Source organism: Osmerus eperlanus, chromosome 6, assembly GCF_963692335.1.
Source record: "Osmerus eperlanus chromosome 6, fOsmEpe2.1, whole genome shotgun sequence".
Lineage (NCBI taxonomy): Eukaryota > Metazoa > Chordata > Actinopteri > Osmeriformes > Osmeridae > Osmerus > Osmerus eperlanus.
This window is the reverse complement of record NC_085023.1, coordinates 286,611-301,139: the sequence shown is the minus strand read 5'-3', so window position 1 is coordinate 301,139 and position 14,529 is coordinate 286,611. Positions and strand designations below refer to the sequence as shown.

General features: G+C 55.2%; 1 protein-coding gene across 1 annotated transcript in view; it reads left to right on the top strand.

Moving 5' to 3' along the window:
* The window catches only part of itga9 (integrin, alpha 9), a 113,979-nt gene that overhangs the window by 73,498 nt on the left and 25,952 nt on the right, over positions 1–14,529 (top strand). Inside the window, exons 16-18 of the mRNA XM_062462892.1 lie at positions 4,711–4,863; positions 5,642–5,718; positions 6,293–6,440. Coding sequence (XP_062318876.1) covers positions 4,711–4,863; positions 5,642–5,718; positions 6,293–6,440 — 378 coding nt within the window. The remainder of the gene's footprint in view (positions 1–4,710; positions 4,864–5,641; positions 5,719–6,292; positions 6,441–14,529) is intronic.

The window sequence follows — 14,529 nt, the reverse complement described above, 5'->3', positions numbered from 1 at the left end:
GCTTGGCTTATCTTGTGAAACCATCAAACATGAGCTGGAGGAAATCACAGAAGCTCATGGGAGAGGAGAGGGTTAGCTGGGAGGAGAGGGGAGGGTTAGCTGGGAGGAGAGGGGAGTGTTAGCTGGGAGGAGAGGGGAGGGTTAGCTGGGAGGGGAGGAGAGGGTTAGCTGGGAGGGGAGGGGATGAGAGGGTTAGCTGGGAGGGGAGGAGAGGGTTAGCTGGGAGGGGAGGAGAGGGGAGGGTTAGCTGGGAGGGGAGGAGAGGGGACGGTTAGCTGGGAGGGGAGGGTTAGCTGGGAGGGGAGGGGAGGAGAGGGGACGGTTAGCTGGGAGGGGAGGAGAGGGTTAGCTGGGAGGGGAGGAGAGGGTTAGCTGGGAGGGGAAGGTTAGCTGGGAGGGGAGGAGAGGGGAGGGTTAGCTGGGAGGGGAGGAGAGGGTTAGCTGGGAGGGGAGGGGATGAGAGGGTTAGCTGGGAGGAGAGGGGAGGGTTAGCTGGGAGGGGAGGAGAGGGGACGGTTAGCTGGGAGGGGAGGGTTAGCTGGGAGGGGAGGGGATGAGAGGGTTAGCTGGGAGGAGAGGGGAGGGTTAGCTGGGAGGGGAGGAGAGGGTTAGCTGGGAGGGGAGGAGAGGGTTAGCTGGGAGGGGAGGAGAGGGGAGGGTTAGCTGGGAGGGGAGGAGAGGGTTAGCTGGGAGGGGAGGGTTAGCTGGGAGGGGAAGGTTAGCTGGGAGGAGAGGGTTAGCTGGGAGGGGAGGGTTAGCTGGAAGGGGAGGAGAGGGGAGGGTTAGCTGGGAGGGGAGGGGAGGGTTAGCTGGGAGGGGAAGAGAGGGTTAGCTGGGAGGAGAGGGGAAGAGAGGGGAGGGTTAGCTGGGAGGGGAGGGTTAGCTGGGAGGGGAGGGGAGGGTTAGCTGGGAGCGGAGGGGAGGAGAGGGGGCGGTTAGCTGGGAGGGGAGGAGAGGGTTAGCTGGGAGGGGAGGGTTAGCTGGGAGCGGAGGGGAGGAGAGGGGGCGGTTAGCTGGGAGGGGAGGAGAGGGTTAGCTGGGAGGGGAGGGTTAGCTGGGAGGGGAGGGTTAGCTGGGAGGGGAGGGTTAGCTGGGAGGGGAGGGGAGGAGAGGGTTAGCTGGGAGGGGAGGGTTAGCTGGGAGGGGAGGGTTAGCTGGGAGGGGAGGGGAGGAGAGGGGACGGTTAGCTGGGAGGGGAGGAGAGGGTTAGCTGGAAGGGGAGGGTTAGCTGGGAGGGGAGGGTTAGCTGGGAGGGGAGGAGAGGGGAGGGTTAGCTGGGAGGGGAGGGTTAGCTGGGAGGGGAGGGTTAGCTGGGAGGGGAGGAGAGGGTTAGCTGGAAGGGGAGGAGAGGGGAGGGTTAGCTGGGAGGGGAGGGTTAGCTGGGAGGGGAGGGTTAGCTGGGAGGGGAGGGGAGGAGAGGGGACGGTTAGCTGGGAGGGGAGGAGAGGGTTAGCTGGGAGGGGAGGAGAGGGTTAGCTGGGAGGGGAGGAGAGGAGAGGGGACGGTTATCTGGGAGGGTTAGCTGGGAGGGGAGGAGAGGGGAGGGTTCGCTGGGAGGAGAGGGGATGAGAGGGGAGGGTTAGCTGGGAGGGGAGGAGAGGGGAGGGTTAGCTGGGAGGGGAGGAGAGGGGAGGGTTAGCTGGGAGGGGAAGGTTAGCTGGGAGGAGAGGAGAGGGGAGGGTTAGCTGGGAGGGGAGGAGAGGGTTCGCTGGGAGGAGAGGGGAAGAGAGGGGAGGGTTAGCTGGGAGGGGAGGGTTAGCTGGGAGCGGAGGGGAGGAGAGGGGGCGGTTAGCTGGGAGGGGAGGATAGGGTTAGCTGGGAGGGGAGGAGAGGGTTAGCTGGGAGGGGAGGAGAGGGTTAGCTGGAAGGGGAAGGTTAGCTGGGAGGGGAGGAGAGGGTTAGCTGGGAGGGGAGGGTTAGCTGGGAGGGGAGGAGAGGAGAGGGGACGGTTATCTGGGAGGGTTAGCTGGGAGGGGAGGAGAGGAGAGGGGAGGGTTCGCTGGGAGGGGAGGAGAGGGGGGGGTAGCTGGGAGGGGAGCAGAGGGGAGGGTTAGCTGGGAGGGGAGGGGAGGAGACGGTTAGCTGGGAGGGGAGGAGAGGGGAGGGTTAGCTGGAAGGGGAGGGTTAGCTGGGAGGGGAGGAGAGGGTTAGCTGGAAGGGGAGGAGAGGGGAGGGTTAGCTGGGAGGGGAGGGTTAGCTGGGAGGGGAGGGGAGGAGAGGGGACGGTTAGCTGGGAGGGGAGGAGAGGGTTAGCTGGGAGGGGAGGGTTAGCTGGGAGGGTTAGCTGGGAGGGGAGGAGAGGGTTAGCTGGGAGGGGAGGGTTAGCTGGGAGGGGAGGAGAGGAGAGGGGACGGTTATCTGGGAGGGTTAGCTGGGAGGGGAGGAGAGGAGAGGAGAGGGGAGGGTTCGCTGGGAGGAGAGGGGATGAGAGGGGAGGGTTAGCTGGGAGGGGAGGAGAGGGGAGGGTTAGCTGGGAGGGGATGGTTAGCTGGGAGGGGAGGAGAGGGGGGGGTAGCTGGGAGGGGAGGGTTAGCTGGGAGCGGAGGGGAGGAGAGGGGGCGGTTAGCTGGGAGGGGAGGACAGGGTTAGCTGGAAGGGGAAGGTTAGCTGGGAGGGGAGGAGAGGGTTAGCTGGGAGGGGAGGGTTAGCTGGGAGGGGAGGAGAGGAGAGGGGACGGTTATCTGGGAGGGTTAGCTGGGAGGGGAGGAGAGGGGAGGGTTCGCTGGGAGGAGAGGGGATGAGAGGGGAGGGTTAGCTGGGAGGGGAGGAGAGGGGAGGGTTAGCTGGGAGGGGAGGAGAGGGGAGGGTTAGCTGGGAGGGGAGGAGAGGGGAGGGTTAGCTGGGAGGGGAGGGTTAGCTGGGAGGGGAGGAGAGGGGAGGGTTAGCTGGGAGGGGAGGAGAGGGGAGGGTTAGCTGGGAGGGGAGGGTTAGCTGGGAGGGGAGGGGAGGAGAGGGGGCGGTTAGCTGGGAGGGGAGGAGAGGGTTAGCTGGGAGGGGAGGAGAGGGTTAGCTGGGAGGGGAGGGTTAGCTGGGAGGGGAGGAGAGGAGAGGGGACGGTTATCTGGGAGGGTTAGCTGGGAGGGGAGGAGAGGAGAGGAGAGGGGAGGGTTCGCTGGGAGGAGAGGGGATGAGAGGGGAGGGTTAGCTGGGAGGGGAGGAGAGGGGAGGGTTAGCTGGGAGGGGAGGAGAGGGGAGGGTTAGCTGGGAGGGGAGGGTTAGCTGGGAGGGGAGGGGAGGAGAGGGGGCGGTTAGCTGGGAGGGGAGGAGAGGGTTAGCTGGGAGGGGAGGAGAGGGTTAGCTGGGAGGGGAGGGTTAGCTGGGAGGGGAGGAGAGGAGAGGGGACGGTTATCTGGGAGGGTTAGCTGGGAGGGGAGGAGAGGAGAGGAGAGGGGAGGGTTCGCTGGGAGGAGAGGGGATGAGAGGGGAGGGTTAGCTGGGAGGGGATGGTTAGCTGGGAGGGGAGGGGACGGTTCGCTGGGAGGGGAGGGTTAGCTGGGAGGGGAGGAGAGGGGGGGGTAGCTGGGAGGGGAGGAGAGGGGAGGGTTAGCTGGGAGGGGAGGGGAGGAGACGGTTAGCTGGGAGGGGAGGAGAGGGGAGGGTTAGCTGGGAGGGGAGGAGAGGGGAGGGTTAGCTGGGACGGGAAGGTAGGGTTAGCTGGGAGGGGAGGGTTAGCTGAAGCTAGGATCTAGGATCAGAATAATGCTCTGGCTTATTGTTGTTCTACTGTTAACCTGGACCAACTACTCTCTGCTTTGCCTAAGGGCACTGAAAGCAACACTTAGCAGTACATATCTTCTGGGATACCTCCAAATTTGTCCCTGCTCTGCATGATGTATTTAAGATCCTGTTGTACCACGGTCACTCACTTCCTCTGCCACCCAACACCATGTACTGTACATCGCTTTTGATGCAAGCATCTGCTAAATGAATACAATGTGAATGTAAAGTCGGACTGCCACACTTAAGATAATGTTTCATGTTAAACTGAATCTCACCTCACTTTTCATCAGCAAAAGAACATAGATACAGTATAATATGAAACAAGAAACATCTACTTTAAATTTAAAGATGCTGTAAAGCAAATTCCATGATTTGCTTCTCAGTACATTATATACGTGTGAAATGAGTTCCTGAAAGCATGTGCAAAGCACGAAAATGTTGTCGCACTGAAATGTGGAGTTAGACCATCGAACTGTTTTTCTCCCGTTTTCAGCTCAGGTTTTGTATAGGCGGGTCAAAAACCCAACTTATATTCGTCACAGCGACCTATCTACGTCAGATCACAGACGTTTGCATTCTGTTAGTCAGCTGGTTACGATGCAAAGACAAAGTAATTATTACATAAAACACTCAGAGACTGCAGGTAGGTCTGCTCTGATATCTGCAATTGATAGCTAGTGTTGCTGTTGTTGATAAATTTGAGGGGGCGGAGCTTCAGCTCCTTCAGGCAACACGCCCCCCCAGTCTCAAGCAGAGAAGACTGCTGATTTTCTCACGATTTCAAAGCCTAATTTAACATACTTTTCATTTGAATTTGGATGGGTAGTTAACAAAACATTTTTATGTGGTGTGATGAACTTAAAATTAATTTTCAATTCCACTTTACAGCACTAGGTACTTTTAAGAGAAATGTAACTTAATCCTCCGAAAACAATGTGAGCTGGCGTTTGCAAGGATAGATGTGAACGTATAAACACTGTGTGTCTGCAGAAGGATGTGAAGGATGTGTTCACGGCCATCAGCTTTGAGGTGGCGTACAGTCTGGGCCCACACATGCTTGACCCTAACCCTAACCCCGACCTCCCACCCCTGACCCCTGTCCTGCGCTGGAGGAAGGGAGACAAGATGGCAGCACACAACAAGGTGAGATCCTGGCTCTAGGCTGACGTGAGGGATGAAGAGGTGGAAGGGGGGATGGAGGGAAGGATGAAGGGAGGGAGAGGGTTAGGAATGAATGAAGGGAGTTCACTATAAAGGGGACAGTGAATGAGTGAACGAGAGCGGACAGTGAATGAGTGAACGAGAGCGGACAGTGAATGTGTGAACGAGAACGGACAATGAATGAGTGAACGAGAACGGACAGTGAATGAGTGAACGAGAGCGGACAATGAATGTGTGAACGACAGGGGACAGTGAATGTGTGAACGAGAGGGGACAATGAATGAGTGAACGAGAGCGGACAGTGAATGTGTGAACGAGAGGGGACAATGAATGAGTGAACAAGAGCGGACAGTGAATGTGTGAACGAGAGCGGACAGTGAATGAGTGAACGAGAGGGGACAGTGAATGAGTGAACGAGAACGGACAGTGAATGAGTGAACGAGTTAGCGGTTTCAGACACAGCCTGTGACAACACAGCTCCCTGTCACTGTGACCTTGTTAGGGTTAGGACCATCCTCTGACCGTAACCCTGTCACTGTGACCCTAACCCTCTCACTGCGACCCTAACCCTGTCACTATGACCCTAACCCTCTCACTGCGACCCTAACCCTGTCACTGTGACCCTCACCCTGTTTATATGATCATCCGCTCTCTAAATATTGTCTCTATCTCTTAAAACTCTCTCTCCCTCTCACTCCATCTCTCTCCCCCTTCTCTCATTTTCTCTTAACCTCTCTCCTTCTCTTTCTCTCCCCTCCAGACGTGGTTTGAGAAGAACTGTGTGTCTGAAGACTGTGCTTCTGACCTGGGGATGCATGGAAAGTTGCTGCTTTCTGGGTAAAAACCTACTTTAGATTCTTGATCCTCTCTTCCTCCAGCCAAGACCTCTCTCTCTCTCTCCCTCTCTCCTGGCCTCCGACCTTCCTCAGAAGAAGTGACATCATAGCTGTGCAGAGGGGGTTTGGTCGTGTGACGTGCTTGGCTGCCAGCCTGTGTTTTCCATCTACAGCTAGGTTGTGTGTGTCTGTTTGGGTGTGTCTGTGTGTGTCTTGCAGAGTGAACGTTTGGAAACAAAAGCGTCCAGTTTGACAAGCAGTAAAACAGCAGTGTTCTCACTGTTCCCTTCTGGAACATAAGAACTGTAAAAAGAATGAATGAAGGCTATTCATGTAAATAGATACTTATCCAAATAAATAATTCGATTATTAAAGGTACAGTATTGTACTGTCGCAACTAGTTCAACAGAAAATGTAGAATATGTATAAAGTAGATGTAGCAGATATGTAGCAGATATGTTGAGTAGTCTCTAGTGCCACATCTGACCTCTCCCCCTCTCTTTCCCCTACTTCCTCCTCCTCAAACTCCCCCTACCTCCTCCTCCCCCTATCCTCCCTGCACCTCCTCCCTCCAGACTCCACAGTAAACCCTACCTGGCTCTGGGAGGAGTGAGGAACGTTTCTCTGAACCTGACCATCTCCAACGCAGGAGACGACGCCTACGACACCAACATCTACCTCAACTTCTCCTCAGAAGTCTTCTACATAAACTACTGGCAGAAGGTCAGTTAACTATTTCTCCTCTCCTGGTCTGTTAGCATCTCTCCTTTCCTGGTCTGTATGGTAGCATCTCTCCTCTCCTGGTCTGTATGGTAGCATCTCTCCTCTCCTGGTCTGTATGGTAGCATCTCTCCTCTCCTGGTCTGTATGGTAGCATCTCTCCTCTCCTGGTCTGTTAGCATCTCTCCTCTCCTGGTCTGTTAGCATCTCTCCTCTCCTGGTCTGTTAGCATCTCTCCTTTCCTGGTCTGTATGGTAGCATCTCTCCTCTCCTGGTCTGTATGGTAGCATCTCTCCTGGTCTGTATGGTAGCATCTCTCCTCTCCTCTCCTGGTCTGTATGGTAACATCTCTCCTCTCCTGGTCTGTATGGTAGCATCTCTCCTCTCCTCTCCTGGTCTGTATGGTAACATCTCTCCTCTCCTGGTCTGTATGGTAGCATCTCTCCTCTCCTGGTCTGTATGGTAGCATCTCTCCTCTCCTGGTCTGTATGGTAGCATCTCTCCTCTCCTGGTCTGTATGGTAGCATCTCTCCTCTCCTGGTCTGTATGGTAGCATCTCTCCTCTCCTCTCCTGGTCTGTATGGTAACATCTCTCCTCTCCTGGTCTGTATGGTAGCATCTCTCCTCTCCTGGTCTGTATGGTAACATCTCTCCTCTCCTGGTCTGTATGGTAGCATCTCTCCTCTCCTGGTCTGTATGGTAGCATCTCTCCTCTCCTGGTCTGTATGGTAGCATCTCTCCTCTCCTGGTCTGTATGGTAACATATCTCCTCTCCTGGTCTGTATGGTAGCATCTCTCCTGGTCTGTATGGTCGCATATCTCCTCTCCTGGTCTGTATGGTCACATCTCTCCGCTCCTGGTCTGTATGGTAACATCTCTCCTCTCCTGGTCTGTATGGTAGCATCTCTCCTCTCCTGGTCTGTATGGTAACATCTCTCCTCTCCTGGTCTGTATGGTAGCATCTCTCCACTCCTCTCTGCTAGCATCTCTACTTGTGATTAGCACACATACGCACACATACGCATGGAACATGAACCATGCACTTCATTCAGATCCCTTGTCTTCAAACTCCTTCTTTCCTAACACCAGCACCCAACACTAGATATACTCCCAAACTCCTGTCCTAACACCAGCACCCAACATTAGATACACTCCCAGAAAAGGGAATGTGTTTCCAATGTGGTGCCTGTCTGTCTGTCTGTCTCAACATGTTTCAGGTTGTAGGTTTTAGGTTCTGCAGCTGATTGATAAAACTGAGCTTAGAGGAATATACTTTGTGACCGACTAGCTTTAACAAACTTCACTAAAGCACAAACTTCACCAAAGACCTGGATATGTAACTAGAATCTGGTTTTCGATTGTTTTGGTAGGATGAGTGTTGTTTTAACCCTGGCAACCCTGACAACGCTCCTGTTGTTAAGGACCTGAGAACAGGGTGTGGCAGAAAATGATAGGAAAGGAGGAATATAAAAATGAGGAAGAGAGGACAGACAGTGTTCTCCCCCGGGCGCTGGTCGTTAGGTTGGAGGTGTGTTGATGCTACAGGGTCAACCTTAAACCTACAGACACACACCCATACACACACACACGCACACACACTAACACACATACACCCACATACACACATATATACACACACACACACACATAAACACACACACGCCCACACATACCTACATACATACACACAAACCCACCCACAGACACACATACACACACTCATACATGCACATAAATACACACACCTGTCCCTCCTGGTTCACATCTCTCCCTCCTGGTTCACATCTCTCCCTCCTAGTTCACATCTCTCCCTCCTGGTTCACATCTGTCCCTCCTGGTTCACATCTCTCCCTCCTAGTTCACATCTCTCCCTCCTGGTTCACATCTCCTCCTGGTTCACATCTCTCCCTCCTGGTTCACATCTCTCCCTCCTAGTTCACATCTCTCCCTCCTGGTTCACATCTGTCCCTCATGGTTCACATCTCCTCCTGGTTCACATCTGTCCCTCCTGGTTCACATCTGTCCCTCCTGGTTCACATATCCTTCTGGTTCACATCTCTCCCTCCTGGTTCACAAATCCTTCTGGTTCACATTTCTCCCTCCTGGTTCACATCTCTCCCTCCTGGTTCACATCTCCTGGTTCACATCTGTCCCTCCTAGTTCACATCTCTTCCTCCTGGTTTACATCTCTCCCTCCTGGTTCACATATCCTTCTGGTTCATATCTCTCCCTCCTAGTTCACATCTGTCCCTCCTGGTTCACATCTGTCCCTCCTGGTTCACATCTCTCCCTCCTGGTTCACATCTCTCCCTCCTGGTTCACATCTGTCCCTCCTGGTTCACATCTGTCCCTCCTGGTTCACATCTCTCCCTCCTGGTTCACATCTGTCCCTCCTGGTTCACATCTGTCCCTCCTGGTTCACATCTCTCCCTCCTAGTTCACATCTCTCCCTCCTGGTTCACATATCCTCCTGGTTCACATCTCTCCCTCCTGGTTCACATCTGTCCCTCCTGGTTCACATCTGTCCCTCCTGGTTCACATCTCCTCCTGGTTCACATCTGTCCCTCCTGGTTCACATCTCTCCCTCCTGGTTCACATCTCTCCCTCCTGGTTCACATCTGTCCCTCCTGGTACACATCTGTCCCTCCTGGTTCACATCTCCTCCTGGTTCACATCTCTCCCTCCTGGTTCACATCTCTCCCTCCTGGTTCACATCTGTCCCTCCTGGTTCACATCTCCTCCTGGTTCACATCTCCCCCTCCTGGTTCACATCTCTCCCTCCTGGTTCACATCTCCCCCTCCTGGTTCACATCTCTCCCTCCTGGTTCACATCTGTCCCTCCTGGTTCACATCTGTCCCTCCTGGTTCACATCTCCTCCTGGTTCACATCTCTCCCTCCTGGATCACATCTGTCCCTCCTGGTTCACATCTCTCCCTCCTGGTTCACATCTCTCCCTCCTGGTTCACATCTGTCCCTCCTGGTTCACATCTCCTCCTGGTTCACATCTGTCCCTCCTGGTTCACATCTGTCCCTCCTGGTTCACATCTCTCCCTCCTGGTTCACATCTGTCCCTCCTGGTTCACATCTCTCCCTCCTGGTTCACATCTCCTCCTGGTTCACATCTGTCCCTCCTGGTTCACATCTCTCCCTCCTGGTTCACATCTGTCCCTCCTGGTTCACATCTCTCCCTCCTGGTTCACATCTCTCCCTCCTGGTTCACATCTGTCCCTCCTGGTTCACATCTCTCCCTCCTGGTTCACATCTGTCCCTCCTGGTTCACATCTGTCCCTCCTGGTTCACATCTCTCCCTCCTGGTTCACATCTGTCCCTCCTGGTTCACATCTCTCCCTCCTGGTTCACATCTCTCCCTCCTGCTTCACATATCTCCCTCCTGGTTCACATCTCTCCCTCCTGGTTCACATCTGTCCCTCCTGGTTCACATCTCTCCCTCCTGGTTCACATCTGTCCCTCCTGGTTCACATCTGTCCCTCCTGGTTCACATCTCCTCCTGGTTCACATCTGTCCCTCCTGGTTCACATCTCTCCCTCCTGGTTCACATCTGTCCCTCCTTGTTCACATCTCTCCCTCCTGGTTCACATCTCTCCCTCCTGGTTCACATCTGTCCCTCCTGGTTCACATCTCTCCCTCCTGGTTCACATCTGTCCCTCCTGGTTCACATCTGTCCCTCCTGGTTCACATCTCTCCCTCCTGGTTCACATCTGTCCCTCCTGGTTCACATCTCTCCCTCCTGGTTCACATCTCTCCCTCCTGCTTCACATATCTCCCTCCTGGTTCACATCTCTCCCTCCTGGTTCACATCTGTCCCTCCTGGTTCACATCTCTCCCTCCTGGTTCACATCTGTCCCTCCTGGTTCACATCTGTCCCTCCTGGTTCACATCTCCTCCTGGTTCACATCTGTCCCTCCTGGTTCACATCTGTCCCTCCTGGTTCACATCTGTCCCTCCTGGTTCACATCTGTCCCTCCTGGTTCACATCTCCTCCTGGTTCACATCTCCTCCTGGTTCACATCTCCTCCTGGTTCACATCTCCTCCTGGTTCACATCAAGCTCTTCTGCCTGTCTGTTGGCCTTGCAGCCCTAGCTGCCTGGGGGTGCTGTCTGGGGGAGCCACCTGGGGGTGCTGTCTGGGGTGGCCGCTTGGGGGTGCTGTCTGGGGGTGCTGTCTGGGGGTGATGTCTTGGGGTGCTGTCTGTCGCTCCCCAGAGCGCCCTCTGCCATCACCCCCACACACACACAAACACACAGGAGTATGGGTAACACAGTGGGTGGGTTATTATTGCTTAATAAGATTAGGAGAGGGGGGGAGGGAGACTGAGTTTATTTACACTGCCAACTAATGGAGAATAGTGGGGCAGGGATTACCTCTGGGACACGGGGGAGAGAGGGAGGAAGGACGGAAGGAAGGAAGAAGAGAGAGGGAAGGACCGAGGGAGACGGGAGGGATGGAATGAAAAAGAGGGAGGGAGGATTTATAAGAATGTGATTTAGAGATATACTGGACCTTGAAGCTGTGGCCTCCGGTGAGGAGAGGAAGTGAGGATAGAGGAGGGGAGGAGGTGAGGATAGAGGAGAGGATGAGGGAAGGATAGAGGAGGGGAGAAGGTAAGAATAAAGAGGTGAGGAAACAGGTGGTGAGGAGAAGAGGAAGTGAAGAGGGAAGGATAGAGTGGGTGTGGATAGAGGAGGTGTAGGGTAAATATGAGGGATTGGAAATAGAGACAATGAGAGATAGATTGAGAGAGGGAGAGAGATAGTGGGAGAGAGTATAGGATAGAGAATGTGTGGGTGTATTATGGGTAAACAGGCTGGCCCCTCCCCTCCCTGGGGAGCACCAGGACAGGAAGCTGCTCCAGGAAGAACAGGAAATATGATGTTCTTCCCAACCCCACCACACCACCCCCCTAACATACACCACCCTCATACACACCACCCCTACCACACACCACCCCTACCACACACCACCCCTATCACACACCAGTCCTAACACACACCACCCCTATCACACACCACCTCTACCACACACCACCCCTACCACACACCACCCCTACAACACACCAGTCCTAACACACATCAGCTCTACCACACACCACCCCTACCACACACCACCCCTACCACACACCACCCCTATCACACACCATCCCTATCACACACCAGTCCTAACACACATCAGCCCTACCACACACCACCCCTACCACACACCAATCCTAACACACATCAGCTCTACCACACACCACCCCTACCACACACCAGTCCTACCACACACCACCCCTACCACACACCACCCCTACCACACACCACCCCTATCACACACCATCCCTATCACACACCAGTCCTAACACACATCAGCCCTACCACACACCACCCCTACCACACACCAATCCTAACACACATCAGCCCTACCACACACCACCCCTACCACACACCACCCCTACCACACACCAGTCCTAACACACATCAGCTCTACCACACACCACCCCTACCACACACCACCCCTATCACACACCAGTCCTAACACACACCACCCCTACCACACACCACCCCTACCACACACCAGCCCTACCACACACCACCCCTACCACACATCAGCCCTACCACACACCACCCCTATCACACACCAGTCCTACCACACACCACCCCTACCACACACCAGTCCTAACACACACCACCCCTACCACACACCACCCCTACCACACACCACCCCTATCACACACCAGTCCTAACACACATCAGCCCTACCACACACCAACCCTACCACTCACCACCCCTACCGCACACCAACCCTACCACACACCACCCCTATCACACACCAGTCCGAACACACATCAGCCCTACCACACACCACCCCTACCACACACCATCCCTATCATACACCACCCTCATACACACCACCCCTACCACACACCACCCCTATCACACACCAGTCCTAACACACATCAGCCCTACCACACACCAACCCTACCACTCACCACCCCTACCACACACCACCCCTACCACACACCACCCCTATCACACACCAGTCCAAACACACATCAGCCCTACCAAACACCATCCCTATCATACACCACCCTCATACACACCACCCCTACCACACACCACCCCTACCACACACCACCCCTATCACACACCAGTCCTAACACACATCAGCCCTACCACACACCAACCCTATCACACACCAGTCCTAACACACATCATCCCTACCACACACCAACCCTACCACTCACCACCCCTATCACACACCAGTCCTAACACACATCAGCTCTACCACACACCACCCCTACCACACACCACCCCTACCACACACCAGTCCTAACACACATCAGCTCTACCACACACCACCCCTACCACACACCACCCCTATCACACACCATCCCTATCACACACCAGTCCTAACACACATCAGCCCTACCACACACCACCCCTACCACACACCAATCCTAACACACATCAGCCCTACCACACACCACCCATACCACACACCACCCCTACCACACACCAGTCCTAACACACATCAGCTCTACCACACACCACCCCTACCACACACCACCCCTATCACACACCAGTCCTAACACACACCACCCCTACCACACACCACCCCTACCACACACCAGCCCTACCACACACCACCCCTACCACACATCAGCCCTACCACACACCACCCCTATCACACACCAGTCCTACCACACACCACCCCTACCACACACCACCCCTACCACACACCACCCCTACCACACACCACCCCTATCACACACCAGTCCTAACACACATCAGCCCTACCACACACCAACCCTACCACTCACCACCCCTACCGCACACCAACCCTACCACACACCACCCCTACCACACACCACCCCTATCACACACCAGTCCGAACACACATCAGCCCTACCACACACCACCCCTACCACACACCATCCCTATCATACACCACCCTCATACACACCACCCCTACCACACACCACCCCTATCACACACCAGTCCTAACACACATCAGCCCTACCACACACCAACCCTACCACTCACCACCCCTACCACACACCACCCCTACCACACACCACCCCTATCACACACCAGTCCAAACACACATCAGCCCTACCACACACCATCCCTATCATACACCACCCTCATACACACCACCCCTACCACACACCACCCCTACCACACACCACCCCTATCACACACCAGTCCTAACACACATCAGCCCTACCACACACCAACCCTATCACACACCAGTCCTAACACACATCAGCCCTACCACACACCAACCCTACCACTCACCACCCCTATCACACACCAGTCCTAACACACATCAGCTCTACCACACACCACCCCTACCACACACCACCCCTACCACACACCAGTCCTAACACACATCAGCTCTACCACACACCACCCCTACCACACACCACCCCTACCACACACCACCCCTATCACACACCATCCCTATCACACACCAGTCCTAACACACATCAGCCCTACCACACACCACCCCTACCACACACCAATCCTAACACACATCAGCCCTACCACACACCACCCCTACCACACACCACCCCTACCACACACCAGTCCTAACACACATCAGCTCTACCACACACCACCCCTACCACACACCACCCCTATCACACACCATCCCTATCACACACCAGTCCTAACACACACCACCCCTACCACACACCACCCCTACCACACACCAGCCCTACCACACACCACCCCTACCACACATCAGCCCTACCACACACCACCCCTATCACACACCAGTCCTACCACACACCACCCCTACCACACACCACCCCTACCACACACCACCCCTACCACACACCACCCCTATCACACACCAGTCCTAACACACATCAGCCCTACCACACACCAACCCTACCACTCACCACCCCTACCGCACACCAACCCTACCACACACCACCCCTACCACACACCACCCCTATCACACACCAGTCCGAACACACATCAGCCCTACCACACACCACCCCTACCACACACCATCCCTATCATACACCACCCTCATACACACCACCCCTACCACACACCACCCCTATCACACACCAGTCCTAACAC